The sequence below is a fragment of the Copadichromis virginalis genome, linkage group LG23 (genome assembly GCF_057382275.1).
Source record: "Copadichromis virginalis isolate Kocher_CV1m ecotype Utaka linkage group LG23, C_Virginalis_male_GT1.1, whole genome shotgun sequence".
NCBI lineage: Eukaryota > Metazoa > Chordata > Actinopteri > Cichliformes > Cichlidae > Copadichromis > Copadichromis virginalis.
In genome coordinates this window covers 30,887,373-30,910,157 of record NC_140639.1, presented here as the reverse complement: position 1 = coordinate 30,910,157, position 22,785 = coordinate 30,887,373, and the positions used below count along the sequence as shown (strand labels likewise).

At 40.7% G+C, this 22,785-nt stretch overlaps 3 protein-coding genes across 3 annotated transcripts; all 3 read right to left on the bottom strand.

Annotated features, from left to right (window-relative positions):
* Positions 1-11,820: 11,820 nt before the first annotated feature.
* LOC146681360 (trace amine-associated receptor 13c-like) lies at positions 11,821-12,852 on the bottom strand. Its single transcript, XM_085449025.1, has one exon. It carries the CDS (start codon positions 12,796-12,798, stop codon positions 11,821-11,823), a length of 978 nt encoding a protein of 325 aa, XP_085305151.1. The 5' UTR covers positions 12,799-12,852.
* A 2,288-nt stretch (positions 12,853-15,140) lies between these two features.
* On the bottom strand, positions 15,141-16,118 carry LOC146681359 (trace amine-associated receptor 13c-like). Its single transcript, XM_085448711.1, has one exon. The coding sequence runs from the start codon at positions 16,116-16,118 to the stop codon at positions 15,141-15,143; it is 978 nt and encodes a 325-aa protein (XP_085304837.1).
* A 2,372-nt stretch (positions 16,119-18,490) lies between these two features.
* LOC146681358 (trace amine-associated receptor 13c-like) lies at positions 18,491-19,525 on the bottom strand. The gene has a single exon (XM_085448835.1). The coding sequence runs from the start codon at positions 19,469-19,471 to the stop codon at positions 18,491-18,493; it is 981 nt and encodes a 326-aa protein (XP_085304961.1). The 5' UTR covers positions 19,472-19,525.
* Between the last annotated feature and the right edge of the window lie 3,260 nt (positions 19,526-22,785).

Below are 22,785 nucleotides of genomic sequence, written 5' to 3'. Positions count from 1 at the left end.
AGATCTAAAAGACATCTGAGGCCTCAAAGCCATCGAAACTAACATCCTGTTACATTTGGTTTGAAAGAGAGTTAAGCAAATGTCTTGTTGACACTTGGACATTGTTTCAAAAGTCCACATGTTGTAGTGTATGGCACATTTTAAAAATTATATATAGATTATTTTGCCATTTATAACCACTCACTGAACACTTGCTAGGTACCATGTGACTCTCTAATGAGCCAATCACATGGAAACAATTTTAGACACGTAGACATGGTTAAGATGACCTACTGAAGTTCAAACTGAACATCATAATGGAAAAGAAAAGAAAAGAAAAGTGATTTGTGTGACTTTGAACGTGGCATGGTTGTTGGTGCCAGACAGGGTGGTCTGAATACTTCAGAAACTGCTGATTTACTAGAGTTTTCAAAAACCTTTACCTTTAGGGTTTACAAAGTATGTTTTGAAAAAGAGAAAATATCCAGGGTGCAGCAGTTCCCTGACCTCTGGCGTCCCTTGTTGATGCCAGAGGTCAGAGGAGAAAGGCCAGCATGCCTCAGACTGAGGAAGGCAACAGTAACTCAAATAACCAATTGTTACAAGAAAAGTATGCAGAAGAGCATCTTAGTTTGCAAAAGAGCCCCCAGTATGGTCTTCTGCCACTCCTGTCACCTAAGAACAAGACACTAAGGCCACATTTGACAAATGTTCACCAAAATCTGACAATAGAAGAACATTTCTTCTGATGACTCTGAGAATTTCTGCTGTGAGCATTTAGATTGTAGGGTCAGACATGAAATCCTGCCTTATATCAATAGTTCAGATTAGTAGTGGTGGTATTTTGGGCCCTTAGCATCAAATGAGCGTTGTTTAAGAGTTACAGCGTATGTGACTATTTCTGCTGATCATGTCCATCACTTTAGGACTACATCTTCTGATGGCTTCTTCCAGTAGGATAACACACCATGTCACAAAGCTCTAATAATCTTTTTTCTGTTTTTTGTCTACATGATAAAGAGTACACTGTATTTAGATGACCTCCACAGTCACCAGATCTCAATCCAACAGACCACCTTTGGCTCATGGCGGAACAGGAGACTCTTACGTATGAACATTATGCATTATGAGTGAACAGCCGAGAAATCTGCAGCAACGGTGTGATGCTATCATGTGAGTATAAACCACATTCTTTGATGAATATTTCCAGAAGGTTGTTCAATCTGTGCAGTGAAGAATTAAAGTTGTTCTGAAGCCAAAAGCAGGTCAAATCCAGTACAAGTGGCCAGGGGCTATCTATAAGAAAAGGTTTTTTCTTGGGGGTCATGGCTTATTGTGCGTTGCAAGTTGGCCTTAGGCGGAAATTCAGAACTTATTGTTTCCACTAGCACAGGTGGCACAGTCCTAACCAATGTTACCTGCCAGAAAACTACATGTGAATTTGAATCTCCTGAAAGCAAAAGAAATATCCTCTCTCTTTGTTTTTTGAAGAAAGTTGCTGTTTTATTTGTGAGAGCTACAAAGGCTAGCTGTGACAAATGAGCCTAAAATCAATGTGGCAGGTGACCTGCAGCTGAAATATTAGAGCAGTGATTCTTGAGATAAGGGACAAAACATGTCCGGCAGATAAAACCCAATTATGTGGTTAAAAATATGCATAGAAGTGTTAACCCAACTGCCTAAAAGACAAACCAAGGCAATGTTTATACAACAAAACTATGATTTTGCATTTTTTATAAATATATATTTATTTTAAATGGTACAATACATTACCAGTACCTTAAAAATCCATTGTCCAGAAGCAGGTGTGATAATATTAAAATACAGAAAAAAAAATAAAAGTAATGTAAAATTAAACATGTTCTCGTCACTAAGTATATAAGTCAATACCTTATATAATATCAAAATATGCAATTGAAAATTTATTTTTAAATATTTTTTAAGTGATTAAAATCGTGTCCAGAGTTTGTGTCAACACCGTCAGATTTTTTTAAATGTACAAATAAATCAGGAATTATTGTGGGTAGCTTACACTCTGAGGACCCCTTTACCACTTCCTGTTTGATACACATGCCATGAGGTCACTGCTGTGATAATTTGTTTGTTTTTATTTCATTTATTGCACACCTTTCTGATAAAACTCTGTGTCACAACCATAGTGCGTCAACACCAAAGTCGATGTAATCCAAGGTTTAATTATTTTTTCTTGTAAAAACAGCCTCATTGAGGTAGATTGTTGAGGCCATAAGCAAATGATGAAAAACAAGATGGCTTCTGTCAGAAAAACATGTGTTATAAGAGAAGTAGGGTATTTTGTCAACACCATCAGATGTCAACACCATCAGAATTTTTGTCTGATGGTGTTGACCCTTTTTCTAATGCTGTTTTTACTAATATTTCAGTCATATTACTTCCTGTGTATTTTACTGATATTTCTGCTTCACAGATGTGTCAAATATTATCAAATTTGCCTTATCTTGAATCTAATTGTTTATGTATACATTATTAATCCTGTAGGAAAATGCTTAGTACTCTGCATTTAACCCATTCACTCAGTGATGCAGTGGGCAGCTACCAATCCAGGATAGCCTCCGTTCGTTGGATTTGAACGCCCAACCTTTCGATCATGTGGCATCTACTGAGCTAGCTGTGCCCCGAGAGCTGTTCTTTAAGTGATGATGTATGAATCCTGCTACCGGGCCCAAACTACTCTGTCATTTACTTTTAAATGTGGTATAATTACTTTGAAAACATATGTGCATAAACAATAGAATAGAGAAGCTGCTAATAGTCAAAATAGCTGAAACAACTTAATTTAAAATATATATTTCTGCATTTCTTTGTGTCTGACGGTGTTGACAAAAACCTTGCACTTCTCCAGCAAAAACATAAATTATTAAAAAATGTTACACCTGGGAGATTGTACCAAAACATGGTGAGACAGCCAAAACTTTGTGTAACAATTATATGTAAATATGTTTTTGAAAAATTAAAAAATATAATTTAGAAAATTAAAACCTGTTTTGTCCCTAATCTCAGGAATCACTGAGAGGTAAAATTGTGAATTAGTCCAGTTTTCAAACAGCAGGCAAACCAAATAGTATAAAGGTTTGGGTTAAAATATTCAGCTCATCACATGAGTTGAATTAAAAACCTATTTCTTATCGAGTGTAAGCCCCAAAGTGAACTCTCCTCTCTGAGTTATGTAGTACTTTTAAGAACTTCTTACTATAACCACTTTTGAAATGGTAACAAAACATTTTTAAATCATAAATAACTGAACAAACAGAGAAATGTGGCTGATTTAGAGACAAAGTGGCAGAATCACTGCTTGCTAGAGCCTGAACAATTTCACAGCCACACTTGCCATTACTGAAGCAATGGTGTCTTTATTCTGTCAGAACAAAATCAGAAGGAACGAGTTCAGGTACAGCACCTATCCTACAAAAGTAATCAGAAGTCAGACAGCAGTCTCTCTTTTCCCCCCCAGCTGTCCTTGTGAAGTGCTGATGGTCTCTCTCGACATCCTGTGCTCAGCATTAAAAAGGGCGCCCTTTGCATTAGGCAGTGAGAGAGCCTACACAGCGGTGCCATTGTACTCCCAAATTGTGGAAAAACCACTTCCTCTGTTTTCAGTGTCTGCTGCAGTTCAGAGCAGTACTGCTGTCCTCTGCTACTGAGCTGATGTTGATGAGACTTGAGGCCCTTCAACTGCTTCCTCTGTCTTGGTCTTTGTTCATTAATCTCTAAGCACTAACTTGGACATTGTGCTGTAAATGGTCATAGCATGAGTGCAGAAGTGCAGGATGGAAAGTGCTGCCGATATGCAATGTTCCTTCTAATTTTTCATGTGTCTGAGCGAACACACACTTTTATCATAACTCTGGTTTTACGTGGCCCATCAACACAATTTAAAAACTGGTATAAAGGCCACACTTTTTCTGTCAATTGTTCCGTCTGTCCTGCTCACATCTCCAATGGTTGTACACCATTGGAGGTGGCTTCACTCCACATCAACCACGCCGCTTTGCTAGCGAAAACATTGGTGTCGGCACATAAGGACGCTGTCATTGCCTGTCAACAATGCTGATTAGCTGCGTATATACGAATGTGAATCGCATCATTGGCTGGACTATGGGATGAGGTGGCATCATTCTAATCCCATACTGGAGCAGCCAGTCACTTACTGACTAACACTACAAAATAGAATTGTTAATGTATTTATTTTAATTTCAATTCAGGTTAGATTTTTTTTGTGTGCGCAATGCAGATTTTCTGTGCGCAGAGACCGTGCCAGCAGTGCGCAGCTTAGAGGGAACGTTGCCGATATGTGGTTTTCTTTCCCCAATAAAGCAATAAATTATTATTATTTATTTATTTATTATTGGCAACACGGCAGTTAGCACTGTTGGATCACAGCAAGAAGGTGAGTTCAATTCCACCATCAGGCTAGGTTTGCATGTTCTTTTCGTGTTTGTGTTGGTTCTCCCCGGGTACTCTGGCTTCCTCCCAACATCAAAAGGCATGCACTTTGTGGGGATAGATTAATTGAAAAACCTAATTTCCCTATAGGTGTGAATTGAGTGCGAATGGTCTGTCCCTGTGTGTTAGCCCTGCGACACACTGGCAAACTGTCCAGGGTGTACCCCGCCTCTCGCCCTATGACATCTGGGATAGGCTCCAGCACCCCCTGCGACCCTGAAAAGCGGAAGCGAATGGATCAATGATATATTTATTGATTTTAAAAGTACAGTTTTCCAATAGATGGTCAATTTTTCCCCCTTCAGACATGTGAAAGAGATGCAGATTTCTCTAAAACGTGCTACGCCTCGCTACTTTTTACTCATTTACACCATCAGCTGGTTGTGTGCTGGTTTACCAGCACACAACCAACTTCCACATTGGTTGTGTTACCAATATGCAAATTGGAGAGTGCCCTCTGTTGGACAAACCCTTTATAGATGAAGGGTGTTTGTCCCTGCTTCTGTTTACTTTAAAATTTTCATTTGGGAGGGGGGTCTACAAAACACTAACATTAAAGGCGTTCAAACACTGTACTCACCTTTTCTACATGCATTTGTTCACACCAAACGCATAATTTGCTGGACAAATTTGCTGCATTTATTGTTTGGATCAAGCGGTACTGGATATTCATTGACATTTTAGTAAACTGGTAAAAGAATCCTATTTCACCTCAGACACACAGCTAAATGTTGCTTATGGTCAGTCGGCTCTCTGAAATTATTTCTTTGCCGCCTCAGATTTGGTCCCAACTCTGCCAACAAGAGCTCAAACTGCTCCACTGACGTCTCAAAATATGTACGAATATGTACGAAAGCATCCGTGATACAGCTTTAAACCATGAAATGATGAACCCAGAATCTCTCTTTCTTCCTTTTTAAGATGAATGCTATGCAAAATCCAAACTCTTTAAGCGTGTATGTAGGTTACACGACAAATTTGAGCGCTTCAGAATTTCATGGGTTTTTTGGAGCGTGCTCTGTGCATAAAGGCCTTTAAGGCTTCAGAATGTTGCGTACACAAACCATTTGGCTATGTTACGTTGGCTGCATCTTTAAAATACAGTCTATACTGAGATTTCACGTTGAGCTCCATAATCAGTCTTCTGAGTCATTTTTTAATCTTTGTCAGAACCCCTAAGACTGTATCGTGCTGTGCAAACAAAGCAAAGAAAAAAGCGAAGCTGTGTTCCAACCGTCTATTTGTTCGTAGGCAGTTTCACCCACAGATGCCTGGTATTATAGCATGAATCGCGCCACCAGGATTAGAATATAGAAAATATAATATAGAAATGTTATTTGTTTCATGTTGCCATGAATAGTTCAAGACTTTGAGGTGATACGCTGAGTTTTTTTGGTTTTTTTTGCATGTAAGTTAGATTTTCTTTCCTTACAAAGCTGCAAAGAGGACAAAGTTAGCTTAGTACAGTTTAAAGAATGAAAATAGGGGGGTGGAGTTGGTCTGGCTGGATCAGAATGTAACAAGAGTCTTATTTATACACTCACTGCAACCCTGAACTTTTTAAGACTCAGCAGACAGAGGTGTATGCGAGACCCAGTCAAATTGGACGACTGGAAATTCTGGAAGGTCTGTGACCTTCCAGCTCCTCAGTGCAAACTCTGTGATGATGGATTGTGTGAACGTGTGAGCAGGCATCATGTATCCTACTCCTGCCTTTTGCATGCTCTATTCCAGTAGCTCCCCTCACCTAAACCAAACAGAGTGTTCTTCCCTGTGTCCAGCAATGAAAAGGTGTCTGACATTAATGCACAACAGTGGAAAATAATTTGATAAAGTCAAAATTCACTGTGCGATTTAAGGATGGTGCTGTCCTGAGAGCATTCACCCAAATAATTGCCTTAGAAAATTTTAAAAAATCCTAGATTTTATTTAGCGGGCAGAAAGCAGGATACCTTCCCAACCATCCCACTGACATCAGCAGTGTTGGTAGGCAGGACGACGGTGTTGAACTGTTTGGCCCAGCAACACGTTTCCATTTCTATCTGTCAACAGCAAGTTACAGAGAGTACCTGGAAAAATTTACACAGGTACACCAAGCACCTGTGATTTATGATTATTTATAATCCTGAGGTAGTAAACGAAGCATTAAATTCTGCTTTAAACCTGCTCAGCCAAAGCCTCTGACAGCAGACGGATGGCCTTGGATTTGACTTGTGCTTTGGCCGACGCAGCCTGAGTTTTTGAGGATTTAAATGTCCTTTCCCAACGTCCCTCTCGGTTTGATGTCAGCGCCCTTGTTTGACTTATCTTATGTCTATGAGTCGTGAGATTGTCATGCGGTGTTGTAACGCAGTCTGCGGGCGTGTAATTAGATGCTTGGTGGATTCAGTGTAATGACAGCTTAAGTTAACAAGACCTTCAATTACATTACGGAAAACTCCTAGTTAAACTGTTTATTTAAATCATTAAAAAAACTCAAAAATGTAACTTGCTTGGGACCCTCTGTGATGTTTATGGTTGCTTCCTGTGTCCAGCACATTGGTTCTCTTCCTGTACTACCTGTAGTCTCTCCACCTACACAGGAAGTAGAGCGCACATAGTCAGATAATCCTGAAATCATCCCTGAAGCTGGCTGCTGCAGTTTTCATAACCTCTAGGATTTGCCTTTGATTGTGTCATTAGACCTCCCGGGTTATATGTGCGCATCTAACTTGCATTCGCATAGACTCTCTGACACAAACTCCTATGTCTTTGATTTCATAACATGTGCATCGAATTCTCCTACTCAATCATCTGATGCCTGGTTAATGCTGTGGATGAAGATTCCCTTTCCTTAAAAAGCAGTAAGGCGGCAGATCACGCCTCCCCATCATCGTGTTATTTTACACACCAGACACCCTGAATACTTTCTTCTTGGTGTCTGGTATATGCTTTTTCTGATATTTTCTGGAATTTTACACCATAACTGGACTGGAAAGACGTGAAGGATCAGCATTCATGAGGAGATAGTTCATGAGCAAGACAAGAAGCTGGTGCCCCCTGCTGGCTAAACCACAAGACTGCACTGAATTTAGGGCTGGAAACAGTATAATTACAGGAAATTATAAATAAATCAGTACTTATATAATCTTTTTTACTCTGTTTGAGCACTCTCTTAATACCACTTTAAATCTAACATTCACACTCTAATAGGGCAACTCAGGGTTTAGCCTTTTGTCCATGGATACTTCAACAAGCTGGGGATTGAACCACCAACCTTCCTAACAGTAGGCAACCTGCACTCAATCTTAATGGAGTTAGTGATTACTGTAAATCCATATTAAAGCAAGGGCAATGTGCAGCTTATTGTTTATGTTCCTTAAATGGATCCAACATCCTTTAAATACAGCACTGCGTTTATTTCCGGTGCCAGTACAGTAAATACCAGTTCACTGAGCAGAGGGTCAGGGTTTGTCATACAAGTACAATCTCTTTAAGGCTTTATATTTTTTGAACTCATTCCAGTTTGGGAATGAGGAAGTTCAGTCCCTGTGGGAACAGAGGTAACACAGATGTGGTTAATTTGATGTGGATGACGAAGCAACTGGCGGGAAGATCTGAGCTTGGTGGATAAAAGGAATTACTGGCTATAAAATCTGGTGAAAGCGGCCCATCCCTTTCAATCACCCAAGCCAGCTGCTGTGGCGCAAACAGCACCACGGTGTTCATGGAGAGGATCATTGCTGCTGGGCTGGAGCCAACCTGGGCACAGTTCACTGGGAATTCTGCAGAGCGGGAGGAGATACAGCAACGCTCAGTTCAGGTACAGCGCTGTGAGAAAGTTTTTGCATCTTTCTGAAACAGATCGGATACTGTCAGGGGTAGACATTTGTTCAAACACAAGTAAGAGAACAGATGTTGAAGAGAGGTTAAACATTAAATCAGCTTATCTGATCTTTCACACACTGGGATAAGAATACAGAAGTATATCATGCTTTATCTGACATCACAGACACTGAAGTAAAGAATGCATCATTATATCATGCTTGTCAAACATCTCAGACACTGAGGTAAGGAATGCATCATGTTTTCCTTTAACAATAGACTTGGTTAGGTGATTCTTCAACAATAGGCTTGGTTATGTGAAAATATATGAACACACAAAATATAAGGCATACTTGGTTAGAATATAAGGCACACTTGATTATATTGTATTATAGAGATTTGGTTATAATGTATAATGTAGAAAATCTCTAACAGATACTAATTACACAAAGATAATCCAAGTAAATAAAAAAATGCAGTTTTCAAATTATAATTTAGTGAGGGGGAAAAACGTACTTGTGTGAAAATTAATTGCCCCTAAAGCTGATAATTGGTTGGGCCAACCCTGGCAGCAAGAACTGCAATCAAACATTTGTGACAATCGAGGAGTTTGTCACAAACTCTTTGCAGAATTGTTGTAATTCAGACACACTGGAGGGTTTTTCAGCCACAGCAGGTCACTCCAAACCCTTCATTTTGTTTTTTTAAACCATTCAGAGGTGGACTTACTTCATCGTCCTGCTGCATAACCTGCTGAAGTGAGTTTCAGGGCATGAACTGATGGTCAGGATTTTGGGGCAGAGAGCAGAATTCATGGTTGCATCAATTACAGCAAGTCATCCTGAAGCAGCAAATCAGCCACAGACCCTCACACCACCACCATGTTTGTGTGTTAGTGTGATGAATTTCATTTTCGTCTATGGAGAATGAGACCTGCAGTTCTTTAGATGTTGTTCTAGGTTTTGTTCTGACCTCCTGGATGAGTCATTGATGCGCTCTGGGAGTAATTTTGCTCAGCGAGCCTCTTGGAAGCTTTACCGCTGTTTCAAGTTTTCACGATAATGACTCTCACTGTGGTTCACTGAAGTCACAAACTCATTTCTGTGGACTGAAAGATATCAATGACTTTGTCTCTCATCTGTTTCTTTAGATTGTGGCATGATGTGTTGTTTTAGCCTACCTCACTTTGTCAGACAGGCTTTATTTGAGTGATTTCTTGATTCAGCTGGTCTGGTACCAATCAGGCTTGGGTGTCACTAAAGAATTTGAACTCAGCTTTCCCAAAAAAAAAAGTGGTTAATCACATTTAATTCATCATTTTACAAGAAAAAAATCCCCCAACTAAGTAGAAAGCAGGAAGGGGATAAATCAGTTTTCACAGCACTGTATCTATCAGTATTTACATTTCCAGTCATGTATCTGTTTGTACTATAGCCCTAATGAGGCAAAGAACAGTGATCAGTTCAGTTTCAGTTTTCAGTTTTATTTGTCATATGCAAGTTAGCACAGGGTCAACATCGCAATGAAATGTATTTGACGAGCAGAAGACAGTCACTCAGCAGAATGGTACAGTAGAAGAAAAAATAAATAAAAATAAAAAATAAATAGAAAAATAGAAAAGAGCAAAATATTAATAAGATGTAGTAAAAGAAAAAAATAGATTTCCAGTTAACTGACTAAATATAAGTATATATAAATATATGTACACACTAGTGATTAAGTGATTAAAAAGGTGATGCTTAATGCCTCTGCCCATTCTAAATATGGGTGGGGGCTGTCACACCTTTGCAGCGTTGGTTACTGATCCTGCTCACCTCTTTGACACAGGAGACACTAACTTTGAAACTTTATTCATATGAATACAAACGAAACCAAAAGAAATAGCAGGTTCTTTCACATACATTTTACTGAATGAGGTTATCAATCTACCAACTGACAAGCTGCTTAGACTATCTTTTAGCTAGCACTGACATGATGCTCATTAGATATTTTTACCTTTAAATCAGCAACACCAAACAGACACCATGTCTTCAACATTATTATTATTATTATTACTATTGTTTTTAAATACAATCAGATAAATGTTAATATTATAGGAGAACATGAAAGCCCAAGAATCAGTAGTCAGGGGTCATGCCCTTTTTCTTTTTTCTAGTTTTTTTTTCCTTCTTCTGGTAAAATATATAACAGAATAAACCGCAGACAGGACCACTGCTGCCCTCTACAGGTTGTTTGCACTGATTTGTTGTGAATAGCTTTAATCGTCAAACGTCATGCAGCACTGAGCAGGGAACATGCTGCTGGTGCATGATGGGTGTAGAAAGCCTGCTGTTTCCTGTCCCATAGGGTCTAAAACAGGCAATATATGAGTTTACTATTATAGTTAGATGACATGCTCACAGACCTGGAGTTCAAGAAGCTTCAACAATGAAGTCAGAAACCTTTTCAGCAGAATAGATTTCACATATAATAATAATGGATTGGATTTATATAGCGCTTTTCAAGGCACCCAAAGCGCTTTACAATACCACTATTCATTCACTCTCACATTCACACACTGGTGGAGGCAAACTACAGTTGTAGCCACAGCTGCCCTGGGGCAGACTGACAGAAGTGAGGCTGCCATATCGCGCCATCGGCCCCTCTGGCCAACACCAGTAGGCAAGTAGGGTAAAGTGTCTTGCCCAAGGACACAACGACCAGGACAGAGAGCCCAGGGATCGAACCGGCGACCTTCCGGTTACAGATGCGATTCCCAACCCCCTATATGAACATTGATCCTAACAGGTTCATTGTTATTGTTATTATTATTATTATTAATATTATTGTCTAAATAAGAAGTGCAAAGAAACTCTACTAAAAAGCCAAATCATCACATTGATAAGAAAATCTGTTCCATGTGTTTACTATGCTGCCGTCCACCTTTAACCTCTAAATACTCACTTACGTTGATAGTTAGCACTCAGACATGTGCTGGAAGTATTGTGGTATGAGTTAGTTTGTTGCTGTGTGCAGGTTGTATGGATCCTTGAGAAAGCACAGGGTGATACGAGTTTGGGTATTTCTGTTTTTATTTCAAGGATTGTAAATGTGGTTTGTTAGACATAATATTGAACATGTTGAGAAGATTTTCAGATTGAAAGAGTAAGACGGCTGCAGGTATTTCTCATACAATGACAATGTTTTTGATTCAGCAAAGTAAAGTCTGAAAGAGCCCTTTACAGTTAGTCCGTGTGACAATAAATGACAACAACATAAGCAGACTTTAATACCTTCACAGGGATTATGCAGACAAAAAAAGCCATTAAGAGAAGCTGACTAACCTCTTTTATTGCAACTTAGCACATATTTATGATGAGTTACATTAAAGGTCATATAGTGCAAAGCATGCATTTAATTCCTGCAATTTTCAGGTGCACAAGAGATCTGCATGCAGAGTCACTATCTGCGCGGGTCTGCGCTTCTGCTCATTATGTACTAAACACAAAGTGATGCTGGGCAGATGAACACCCACATTTAAAGGTGAAAATTTAGGTGAAAGTTGTATTGCGCTGCCTACAGGATTTTGACGTCTCTGGAGTGAGGCTGCAGTATTCTGAGGCTGACAATGAATCTGATAGCTCTTCTAAACCAGGGGTAAAACAGAACATAAATCACAGGGTTCACACAAGCATTTATTAGCATGATCCAACACACCATGGCGTACGAAGGCAAGCTCAGAAAGGTGTCCACACCTGCAAGGGAAGGATAATAATAAGGGCAGAAGCACATTACAAACACAGCTATCAAAATCCCGAGTGTCCTGGCTGCCTTCAGCTCTGATTTTTTAGCAGCTGGAGCTGCTCTCACAGCTGCCTGCGACTGAATGGCACGCACCTGAGAAACAGCAACCACAAACACCCTCATGTACAGAACAAACATTACGCCACAGGGGCCAAGAAATGACAAAAAGAAATCTACTGTTCCTGAAGTTCGGCTGATGAACACAACACACTCCCCGTGACAGGAGCTGAACCTGTCTGGCCACCCTATGTGCTCCATGAGAATGCAGCCATTGTAGAGAAGAGAGCAGGCCCAGCAGACACAGACTGAAAGCTTCACTCTGTTCACTGTGATCTTTGAGGAATAGAGCAGAGGGTCACAGATGGCTATATAGCGATCTACAGATATGAGCACCATGCTGCCCAGAGAGACAGAGATAAGGCAGTAAGACAAATAAGGACTGAGAGCACACATCAGCCTCCCCAGCAGCCAGCACGTCTCGATGTAGCGCAGGCCCTCGATGGGCATCACCAGCAACCCCACCAGCAGGTCGGACATGGCCAGGGACAGGAGCAGGGCGTTGGTCGGGGTGTGGAGCTGCTTGAAGTGGGAGATGGAGACGACCACAAGCAGGTTGAGCACCACAGTAAGCAATGAGACTGAAGCCAGCAGAGTGTAGAGAAGAGCGGCCTGGGAGGTGGGTCGCAGCAGCCGCCTGCAGGAGGAGTTGAGGTTAGGGAAGCAGAGGGGAGGACCTCCAGTGCCGTCCATCGGGGAGAAAGGGAAGACCTGCAACTGTGCTCGAGAGTCTTCATTTATCTTCTTCAAACACACACCGTCATTTTTTTCTTTTTCTTTTTTTAAACATGAATGATGAGACTTCTTGTCTTTGTTTTCATCACCTCTCCTTCTTCCTCAACCTCAACTCCTATATATATTCAGCTGGGATTTAATTTAGTTGAGCTTTGAGAAAAGTTTCAGAAATGTGCTATTAACCACTTACTTTGTATATTAATATTAATCTATAAGTGGTCCTTCCGAAACCTTTCGCACCTTGGAATTCGACTGGGTTGATACTGATATAACAATGAAAAACACCAGAATGTTCCAAAACTGTAATTGGAGCTGTGATGTTAATTCCAGAGTAGCTTTGCCGGATGATTCTAGAGTAGTTCACAATTTAAAAAAGACCTAATTTGTATGATGCTGGGCCTTGGTGCTGCCCTTCAGCCCAAGACAACTCTCTCTTTAGGGTCAACCTGTCCTTAAAGCGACTGGTCTTCTTCTGATTGGCTTCCCCTAGCAATCAATATGTTTCAATTAGGATGTTGCAGGGGAGAATGCTGTGCTCAATGCTAGAGATGGACATATCTGCTCTAATGGACTTGATATAGATCTTTGATGATCTGAAACATGTAAGTGAGACAAATATGCAAAAAATAAGAACTCAGGAAGCGGGTAAAAACCTTTTATGGCACTGAATGTGCTGCAGATCAGGAAGGTTGGACTTGATGGTCCTCTCGACTGAGTGGACCACCCCCCTAGGAGCCAAGAGGTCTGATCGGGTGCAGTTTGGTACTCCCTCTAAGAGTCCTCTCTATAGAGCAAATGTAGAAATTCCAAAGTCCCCTCCAACACAAGCAGAAGTTTAAAGTCACTGATGCAGTAGAGGTGTTGATGGGCTTTCTTCACCAGGGTGTTAACAGAGTATAGGACCATTTCATCTCCTGGGAGATGTAGCAGATTTTCCTTTTCTGGACTTTGGTGCAAAGTTTTCCATGTTCCAGGAGGCTGTAATGTATTGACTTATTCTGTTTTACAGCAGGAATTTTGAACTTAGATTTTACTTTAATTCATTTCAGCTGCAGTGCGCACAAAGTAAAAGGAGTCCAGCAGGTTATTTGGGAGCATTCATCTCAGTTGATGATGCACTAGCTATAGGAACAGAATAATATGAACACCGTGAATTGCATTCATATGCAACACCACATACTGTGGATCAGTGAAACACAAATTGGGGGTGTTTGTTTATTATTTAGGTATCTGTGTTATCTGTCATGTAGAGAAATCATTTTTTCTTTGCTCTTGTAGAAATAAGCAGCACTTCAGCATTTTTATGCCTACAGATAAAAATGACTCAGTCACAGGTCTGGACTGATATTTGCTGAAATGGTATTTGCCTTGATTTATCCATTAAATCCAACATTTGAATTTTTTCTCTCCCCTGACTCATACACCAAACATTGGTGTATTAAATTCTTATCTTCTCTTTCACGGGGGATAGAGTGCCTCGTATTAGTTAGGCACACAGATGGGAATTCTCTATTACTTCAGTTTAGATTTGTCTGTATTTTTGAGCCACTGTCGAGCTGCTGAGTTTCACAGACCTGCTTCATGCAGACACCAGGAAGTGGCTTTCTTTGTTGCAAGTCTGCAGGTAGCAATCTGGATGTGTGATGTTCTACGAACGAACTTTGGTGTCGCTTTTTCCCTCCATTTCTTGAGGGGACGGTGTATTTCACAGTTTGTTTTCACGTTTATTTAAATGAAACGTGGCAGAGACAAAGACCACTGCAGATCAGTTATTGTTTAAAAACACAGCTGGAAGGACAAGTACATAAAAGCTCCAGTGAAATGCTGAATGACAGTGAGAATAATTAATCAGCATTTGCCACTGCAGAGGGTAAAACACACATAGTTTATCTGAAAAGGCCCGCTGATCAGCCTGTTTAAAATCATGCATGCATTTATTATATTGCATCACAGTAATCTAGCATTTACTATTATTGCATTCACAGCATGTGGCTTCACGTATGTGATATTTTTGTACAACTTGTGGTTATATTTTGCAGTAAACTATGCAGTTTTTAAAAATGTGAGTATTCTGGTAGTGACAGAATTCATCAAGATGGACTTTAGATTATATAGCTTATAGTCATTTGAATGATTTGTAGCTTAGTATTTGCATGTGTATTATTTCCCCAATAGACGCAAGTGTGGTGAACATTGTTTGATCGTGAGGCCACTGTGAAGGATCTCTGTGGAGCAGTGGCATAGTTGTTTTTGATTATTCTTTTAAGAAAAGACTAATGACTGGTTTGTTTTACTGCTGCCTACAGGATCTTGACATCTCTGGAGTGAGGCTGCAGTATTCTGAGGGTGACAATGAGTCTGATAGCTCTTCTAAACCAGGGGTAGAACAGAGCATAAATCACAGGGTTCACACAAGAATTTGTCAGCATTATCCACGAGAATAGAGCGTAATAAGGTAAGCTCATAGAGGTGTCGTCACCTGCAAAGGAAGGATAATAATAAGGGCAGAAGCACATTAGAAACACAGCTATCAAAATCCCGAGTGTCCTGGCTGCCTTCAGCTCTGATTTTTTATCAGCTGGAGCTGCTCTCACAGCTGCCTGCGACCGAATGATACGTACCTGAGAAACAGCAACCACAAAGACCCTCATGTACAGAACAAACATTAAGGCACATGGGCCGAGAAATGAGAAAAAGAGATCTATTGTACCCAAAGCGCGGCTGATGAACACCACACACTCCCCGTGACAGGAGCTGAACCTGTCTGGCCACCCTATGTGCTCCATGAGAATGCAGCCATTGTAGAGAAGAGAGCAGGCCCAGCAGACACAGACTGAAAGCTTCACTCTGTTCACTGTGATCTTTGAGGAATAGAGCAGAGGGTCACAGATGGCTATATAGCGATCTACAGATATGAGCACCATGCTGCCCAGAGAGACAGAGATAAGGCAGTAAGACAAATAAGGACTGAGAGCACACATCAGCCTCCCCAGCAGCCAGCACGTCTCAATGTAGTACAGGCCCTCGATGGGCATCACCAGCAACCCCACCAGCAGGTCAGACACAGCCAGGGAAAGGAGCAGGGTGTTGGTCGAGGTGTTAAGCTGTCTGAAGTGGGAGATGGAGATGACGACAAGCAGGTTGAGCACCACAGTGAGCAGGGAGATGGAGGCCAGCAGAGTGTAGAGAACAACGGTCTGGGAGGTGGGTCGCAGCAGCCGCCTGCAGGAGGAGTTGAGGTTGGGGAAGCAGAGGGGAGGACCTCCAGAGCTATCCATCGGAGAGGAGCGGTGCATGCATGTGCATGCAGTCAAAGGGAAGAGGTTGAACTATTTACCAGGTTGTCCCTTTATCCTCTTCTAACACCACCCTGTAATTTTTACAGGGACCCAACAAGAGTGATGTAACTCCCCTGACTGAGCATCATCATCTTCAATCTCATCTTCATCCCCTCTGTTTTCTCTGTTGTCGTTACAGTTACAGTACACTTTCAAATAAACTGTACTTTACAAACACTTTAAAAGTTAAATTGTTTATGAGCTGTAGGTTAACAAGCCATTATAAGTACTCCAGGCAAAAATGCTCTAAAAGTTTAACAGGGACTTTCATCACTGTCTTAGAAGTTGCAGCTTTAAACACTAATGGGTCATTAAAGCCCTTTAGTGTTTCACTTAACTGTCTGAAAAGACAGTTATGAACAGGATATAAGAAGCACTTCAAAGTACACTTGTTATCCTGGTTAGCCAGGACTCAAAAGCAAATATTGACACCATTGCTTCTGAAGCCACTATTACTACATCTTTTTGAGCAGTTTGAACTAATGAGTGTTAATTGGTGACTTCAACAGAATTTTATTACATTTTGGGGAGCCTAATCTAACCAGACCAGTGGCTAGCTTCTCATTTACTGTAAAGATGGCAGAGTGGGCTCAGGCTATTCTCCCAGCTATATGTCAGATGGTGTTTTTAGTAATGTGAAGTTACTACTCACTGAAGAACAGTGTGAGACTGCACGCTTAGATCCTGTATTATTCCAACAATCATTCACTGACTGAAAACAATTTCGGTCTGAGACCTCCTCCTACACAATCAAGAGCGCAGCAGCCAAAACTGGCACACAGTTACATCTTAGGCCTCTGATGGTTCTTATCTATATCACATATTGCCAAGCAACCACCTACTGACCAAAATTATCCATTTGTACCACTCATGCATTTATAACACCTTATAAAACACTTTTCTGCATTTGTGTCTATATACACAAATGCAGTCATACTACACCTATATATATGTAGTATGATGTCATCACTTTACCTACCTAACAACAGACTAAAGCAAGATTTATATAATACAGCAGGACAAGTAATACCAGGGACCTACAATAATAGGATTGTAATACAATCAACCCCATATTTGTTTTCTATTTATGCATTTAGGAAATAAAATCTGTGATTTTCCCTCTTTTGAATTCTTAGTTGTTATGTATATTTGTTAGACTTGGAAGTTTCAGGTCATCATATAAATTTTAAGATTTTTTATATTAAACAAAGATAATCTTGAATTAATACAAGTTCAGCAAATTCAGCAAGTTTGACAGTTACCAAGCTTGCTAGGGTGATTAATTATAATAACATTTATTCCGTGAGGGCTCTTTCACAAGTGCCTAATGTGCGTGTTTCTACCTACCTACAGTATAGATAGATACACACAAATGATTATAATTAATCACTTTTTTCATTTGTTCAAGAAGCTATATCAAAAAAACCCAGAAACCTTAGTAGAATAGATTTCACATATTAACATTGATCCACATATTATTATTATTACTACTACTACTACTACTACTACCACTAATAATAATAATAATAATAATAATAATAATAATAATAATAATAATAATAATAATATTGTCTAAATAAGAAGTGCAAAGAAACTCCACTAAAAAGCCAAATCATCACATTGGTAAGAAAATCTGTTCCATGTGTTTACTATGCTGCCGTCCACCTTTAACCTCTAAATACTCACTTACGTTGATAGTTAGCACTCAGACATGTGCTGGAAGTATTGTGGTATGAGTTAATTTGTTGCTGTGTGCAGGTTGTATGGATCCTTGAGAAAGCACAGGGTGATACGAGTTTGGGTATTTCTGTTTTTATTTCAAGGATTGTAAATGTGGTTTGTTAGACATAATATTGAACATGTTGAGAAGATTTTCAGATTGAAAGAGTAAGACGGCTGCAGGTATTTCTCATACAATGACAATGTTTTTGATTCAGCAAAGTAAAGTCTGAAAGAGCCCTTTACAGTTAGTCTGTGTGACAATAAATGACAACAACATAAGCAGACTTTAATACCTTCACAGAGATTATGAATTTTAAAAAAAGCCATTAACAGGAATCAAACTGACTAACCTCTTTTATTGCTACTTAGCACATATTTATGAGGAGTTATATTAAAGATTGGTGCATGCATTTAATTCCTGCAATTTTCAGGTGCACAGGAGATCTGCATGCAGGGCCACTACCTGCGCGGGTCTGCGCTGCTGCTCATTATGTACTGAACAAAAGGTGATGCTGGGCAGATGAACACCCACATTTAATAATTTTTTAATTTTCATGGTAAATTTTCACCTTTAAGTTGTATTGTACTGTCTACATGATTTTGACATCTCTGGAGTGAGGCTGCAGTATTCTGAGGGTGAAGATGAATTTGATAGCTCTTCTAAACCAGGGGTAAAACAGAACATAAATCACAGGGTTTACACAAGCATTTATTAGCATGATCCAAAACAGCACAGCGTAATAAGGCAAGCGTGTAGAGGTGTCCACACCTGTAAAGGAAGGATAATAATAAGGGCAGAAGCACATTACAAACACAGCTATCAAAATCCCGAGTGTCCTGGCTGCCTTCAGCTCTGATTTTTTAGCAGCTGGAGCTGCTCTCACAGCTGCCTGCGACTGAATGGCACGCACCTGAGAAACAGCAACCACAAAGACCCTCATGTACATAACAAACATTACAGCAAAGGGGGCAACACATGACAAAAAGAGATCTACTGTGCCTGTAGTGTAGCTGATGAACACAACACACTCCCCGTGACAGGAGCTGAACCTGTCTGGCCACCCTATGTGCTCCATGAGAATGCAGCCATTGTAGAGAAGAGAGCAGGCCCAGCAGAAACAGACTGAAAGCTTCACTCTGTTCACTGTGATCTTTGAGGAATAGAGCAGAGGGTCACAGATGGCTATATAGCGATCTACAGATATGAGCACCATGCTGTCCAGAGAAAAAGAGAGGAGGCAGTAAGACAAATAAGGACTGAGAGCACACATCAGCCTCCCCAGCAGCCAGCATGTCTCGATGTAGCGCAGGCCCTCGATGGGCATCACCAGCAACCCCAAAAGCAGGTCGGACACGGCCAGGGACAGGAGCAGGGCATTGGTTGGGGTGTGGAGCTGCTTGAAGTGGGAGATGGAGACGACCACAAGCAGGTTGAGCACCACAGTAAGCAGTGAGACTGAAGCCAGCAGAGTGTAGAGAAGAGTGGCCTGGGAGGTGGGTCGCAGCAGCCGCCTGCAGGAGGAGTTGAGGTTAGGGAAGCAGAGGGGAGGACCCCCAGTGCCGTCCATCATAGAGAAAGGGAAGACCTGCAACTGTGCTCGAGAATCTTCATTTATCTTCTTCAAACACCCCCCACCTTTTTTTTTTAAACATCCTATGAATGATGAAACTTATTGTCTTAAACTTCATCACCTTTCCTTCTTCCTCTGTATAAATTCAGCTGGGATTTATATTAGTTGAGCCTTGAAAAAGTTTCACAACTGTAGTGTGTTGTACTCCCGAAGCCTTTCACAACTTGGACTTTGACCCATTGGGTTTATGCTGATATAATAATGGTAAATGGCCTGCATTTGTATAGCGCTTTTCTAGTCCTTAAGGACCCCAAAGCACTTTACACTACATTCAGTCATTCACCCATTCACACACACATTCACACACTGGCGATAGCAAGCTACATTGTAGCCACAGCTGCCCTGGGGCGCACTGACAGAGGCGAGGCTGTCGGACACAGGCGCCACCGGGCCCTCTGACCACCACCAGTAGGTAAACATGGGGTTAGTATCTTGCCCAAGGATATTTAGCATGCAGCCAGGAGGCAGCCTGGGATCAAACCACCGACCTTCTGATTAGTGGCTGACCTGCTCCAGCCACCGCATTATAATGAAAAACACTAGAATGCTCCAAACCTGTAATTGGAGCTGTGATGTTGATTTTACACTAGCTTTGCATGATTATTGCAGAGTAGCTCTGCATAGCTGACGGTTAAAAAATACCTAATTTTTATCATGCTGGGCCATGCAGATGGGTCTGCTGGGCTTAAAGCTAGAGAATGAAATATCTGCTCTAATGGACTTTATATAGATCTTTGATTATCTGAAACATGTAAGTGTGACAAATATGCAAAAAAAAGGGACCCAGCAAGGGGGCAAAAGCTTCTTCACAGCACTGAATGTGCTGCAGATCAGGAGGACCTCTTGACTGAGTGGAACACCCTCCTAAGAGCTAAGAGGTCAGATCAGGTGCAGCTCGGTACTCCCACTAAGAATCCTCTCTATAGAGCAAGTGTAGAAGTTCCTGAAGTCTTTCAATCCACTGATGCAGTGAAGTCTTGATGGGCTTTCTTCACCAAGAGTGAATTGTTATCCTTTACGCTTACTTCCTATTTAACTGAGAACATCTTAATCGCAACCATCATCATATATAACTATTTCTCAAGACTGTGGAATTTTAGAATGAACAAAGTTACGAACCTGGAGAAAGCCAAAAAAAAGTGGTCTCTAGGAATATTAAAATTTGACTGCTCATCAGTGTGTTGTTTTGATACAAATCGCATATTACCCTTAATCCCTTTTTGTGCCACTTATCGAACATACTGCGAGACATTCCTGGAACAAAGTCTTTGTTTCTCAGTAAAGGAGTCAAGAATGAAGTGTAATCTTCTCGACCCAACCTTTTACGCATTTCCCCCCAGACCCTTATTGATTGGGTTATTCTTAATCCCCATTTGTAATATTGTTTTTTTGTCACAGACAACTAAGCTCCAAAGGGAATAAGGTAAAGTGGACCAAGAGTCTAGGTGAGAGTGAGAATTTAGATAAGCATATAGCCACTTCCATAAGACATGGCTATGACATGCCCAATTACAGGGAGTGCAGAATTATTAGGCAAATGAGTATTTTGTCCACATCATCCTCTTCATGCATGTTGTCTTACTCCAAGCTGTATAGGCTCAAAAGCCTACTACCAATTAAGCATATTAGGTGATGTGCATCTCTGTAATGAGAAGGGGTGTGGTCTAATGACATCAACACCCACCCTCAGGTGCGTGTGCATAATTATTAGGCAACTTCCTTTCCTTTGGCAAAATGGGTCAAAAGAAGGACTTGACAGGCTCAGAAAAGTCAAAAATAGTGAGATATCTTGCAGAGGGATGCAGCAGTCTCAAAATTGCAAAGCTTCTGAAGAGTGATCATCGAACAATCAAGCGTTTCATTCAAAATAGTCAACAGGGTCACAAGAAGCGTGTGGAAAAACCAAGGCGCAAAATAACTGCCCATGAACTGAGAAAAGTCAAGCGTGCAGCTGCCAAGATGCCACTTGCCACCAGTTTGGCCATATTTCAGAGCTGCAACATCACTGGAGTGCCCAAAAGCACAAGGTGTGCAATACTCAGAGACATGGCCAAGGTAAGAAAGGCTGAAAGACGACCACCACTGAACAAGACACACAAGCTGAAACGTCAAGACTGGGCCAAGAAATATCTCAAGACTGATTTTTCTAAGGTTTTATGGACTGATGAAATGAGAGTGAGTCTCGATGGGCCAGATGGATGGGCCCGTGGCTGGATTGGTAAAGGGCAGAGAGCTCCAGTCCGACTCAGACGCCAGCAAGGTGGAGGTGGAGTACTGGTTTGGGCTGGTATCATCAAAGATGAGCTTGTGGGGCCTTTTCGGGTTGAGGATGGAGTCAAGCTCAACTCCCAGTCCTACTGCCAGTTTCTGGAAGACACCTTCTTCAAGCAGTGGTACAGGAAGAAGTCTGCATCCTTCAAGAAAAACATGATTTTCATGCAGGACAATGCTCCATCACACGTGGCTGGCAAGAAAGGGTATAAAAGAAGAAAAACTAATGACATAGCCACCTTGTTCACCTGATCTGAACCCCATTGAGAAACTGTGGTCCATCATCAAATGTGAGATTTACAAGGAGGGAAAACAGTACACCTCTCTGAACAGTGTCTGGGAGGCTGTGGTTGCTGCTGCACGCAATGTTGATGGTGAACAGATCAAAACACTGACAGAATCCATGGATGGCAGGCTTTTGAGTGTCCTTGCAAAGAAAGGTGGCTATATTGGTCGCTGATTTGTTTTTGTTTTGTTTTTGAATGTCAGAAATGTATATTTGTGAATGTGGAGGTGTTATATTGGTTTCACTGGTAAAAATAAATAATTGAAATGGGTATATATTTGTTTTTTGTTAAGTTGCCTAATAATTATGCACAGTAATAGTCACCTGCACACACAGATATCCCCCTAAAATAGCTAAAACTAAAAACAAACTAAAAACTACTTCCAAAAACATTCAGCTTTGATATTAATGAGTTTTTTGGGTTCATTGAGAACATGGTTCTTGTTCAATAATATAATTATTCCTCAAAAATACAACTTGCCTAATAATTCTGCACTCCCTGTATGAAAATTTTAATTTAGTAAGCCTAAGCCTCCCCTATCTATAGGCAGTAGTAAAGTTCCAATCCTTAATCTAGGTTTCTTGCCACGCCAGATAAATTTTGAAAAGGCTTTTTCTATATCACAAGAAACTTTCTGGGTGATCAGTAAAGGTAGCATTTGTAGGGGATATAATAAACGCGGGAGAACACTCATTT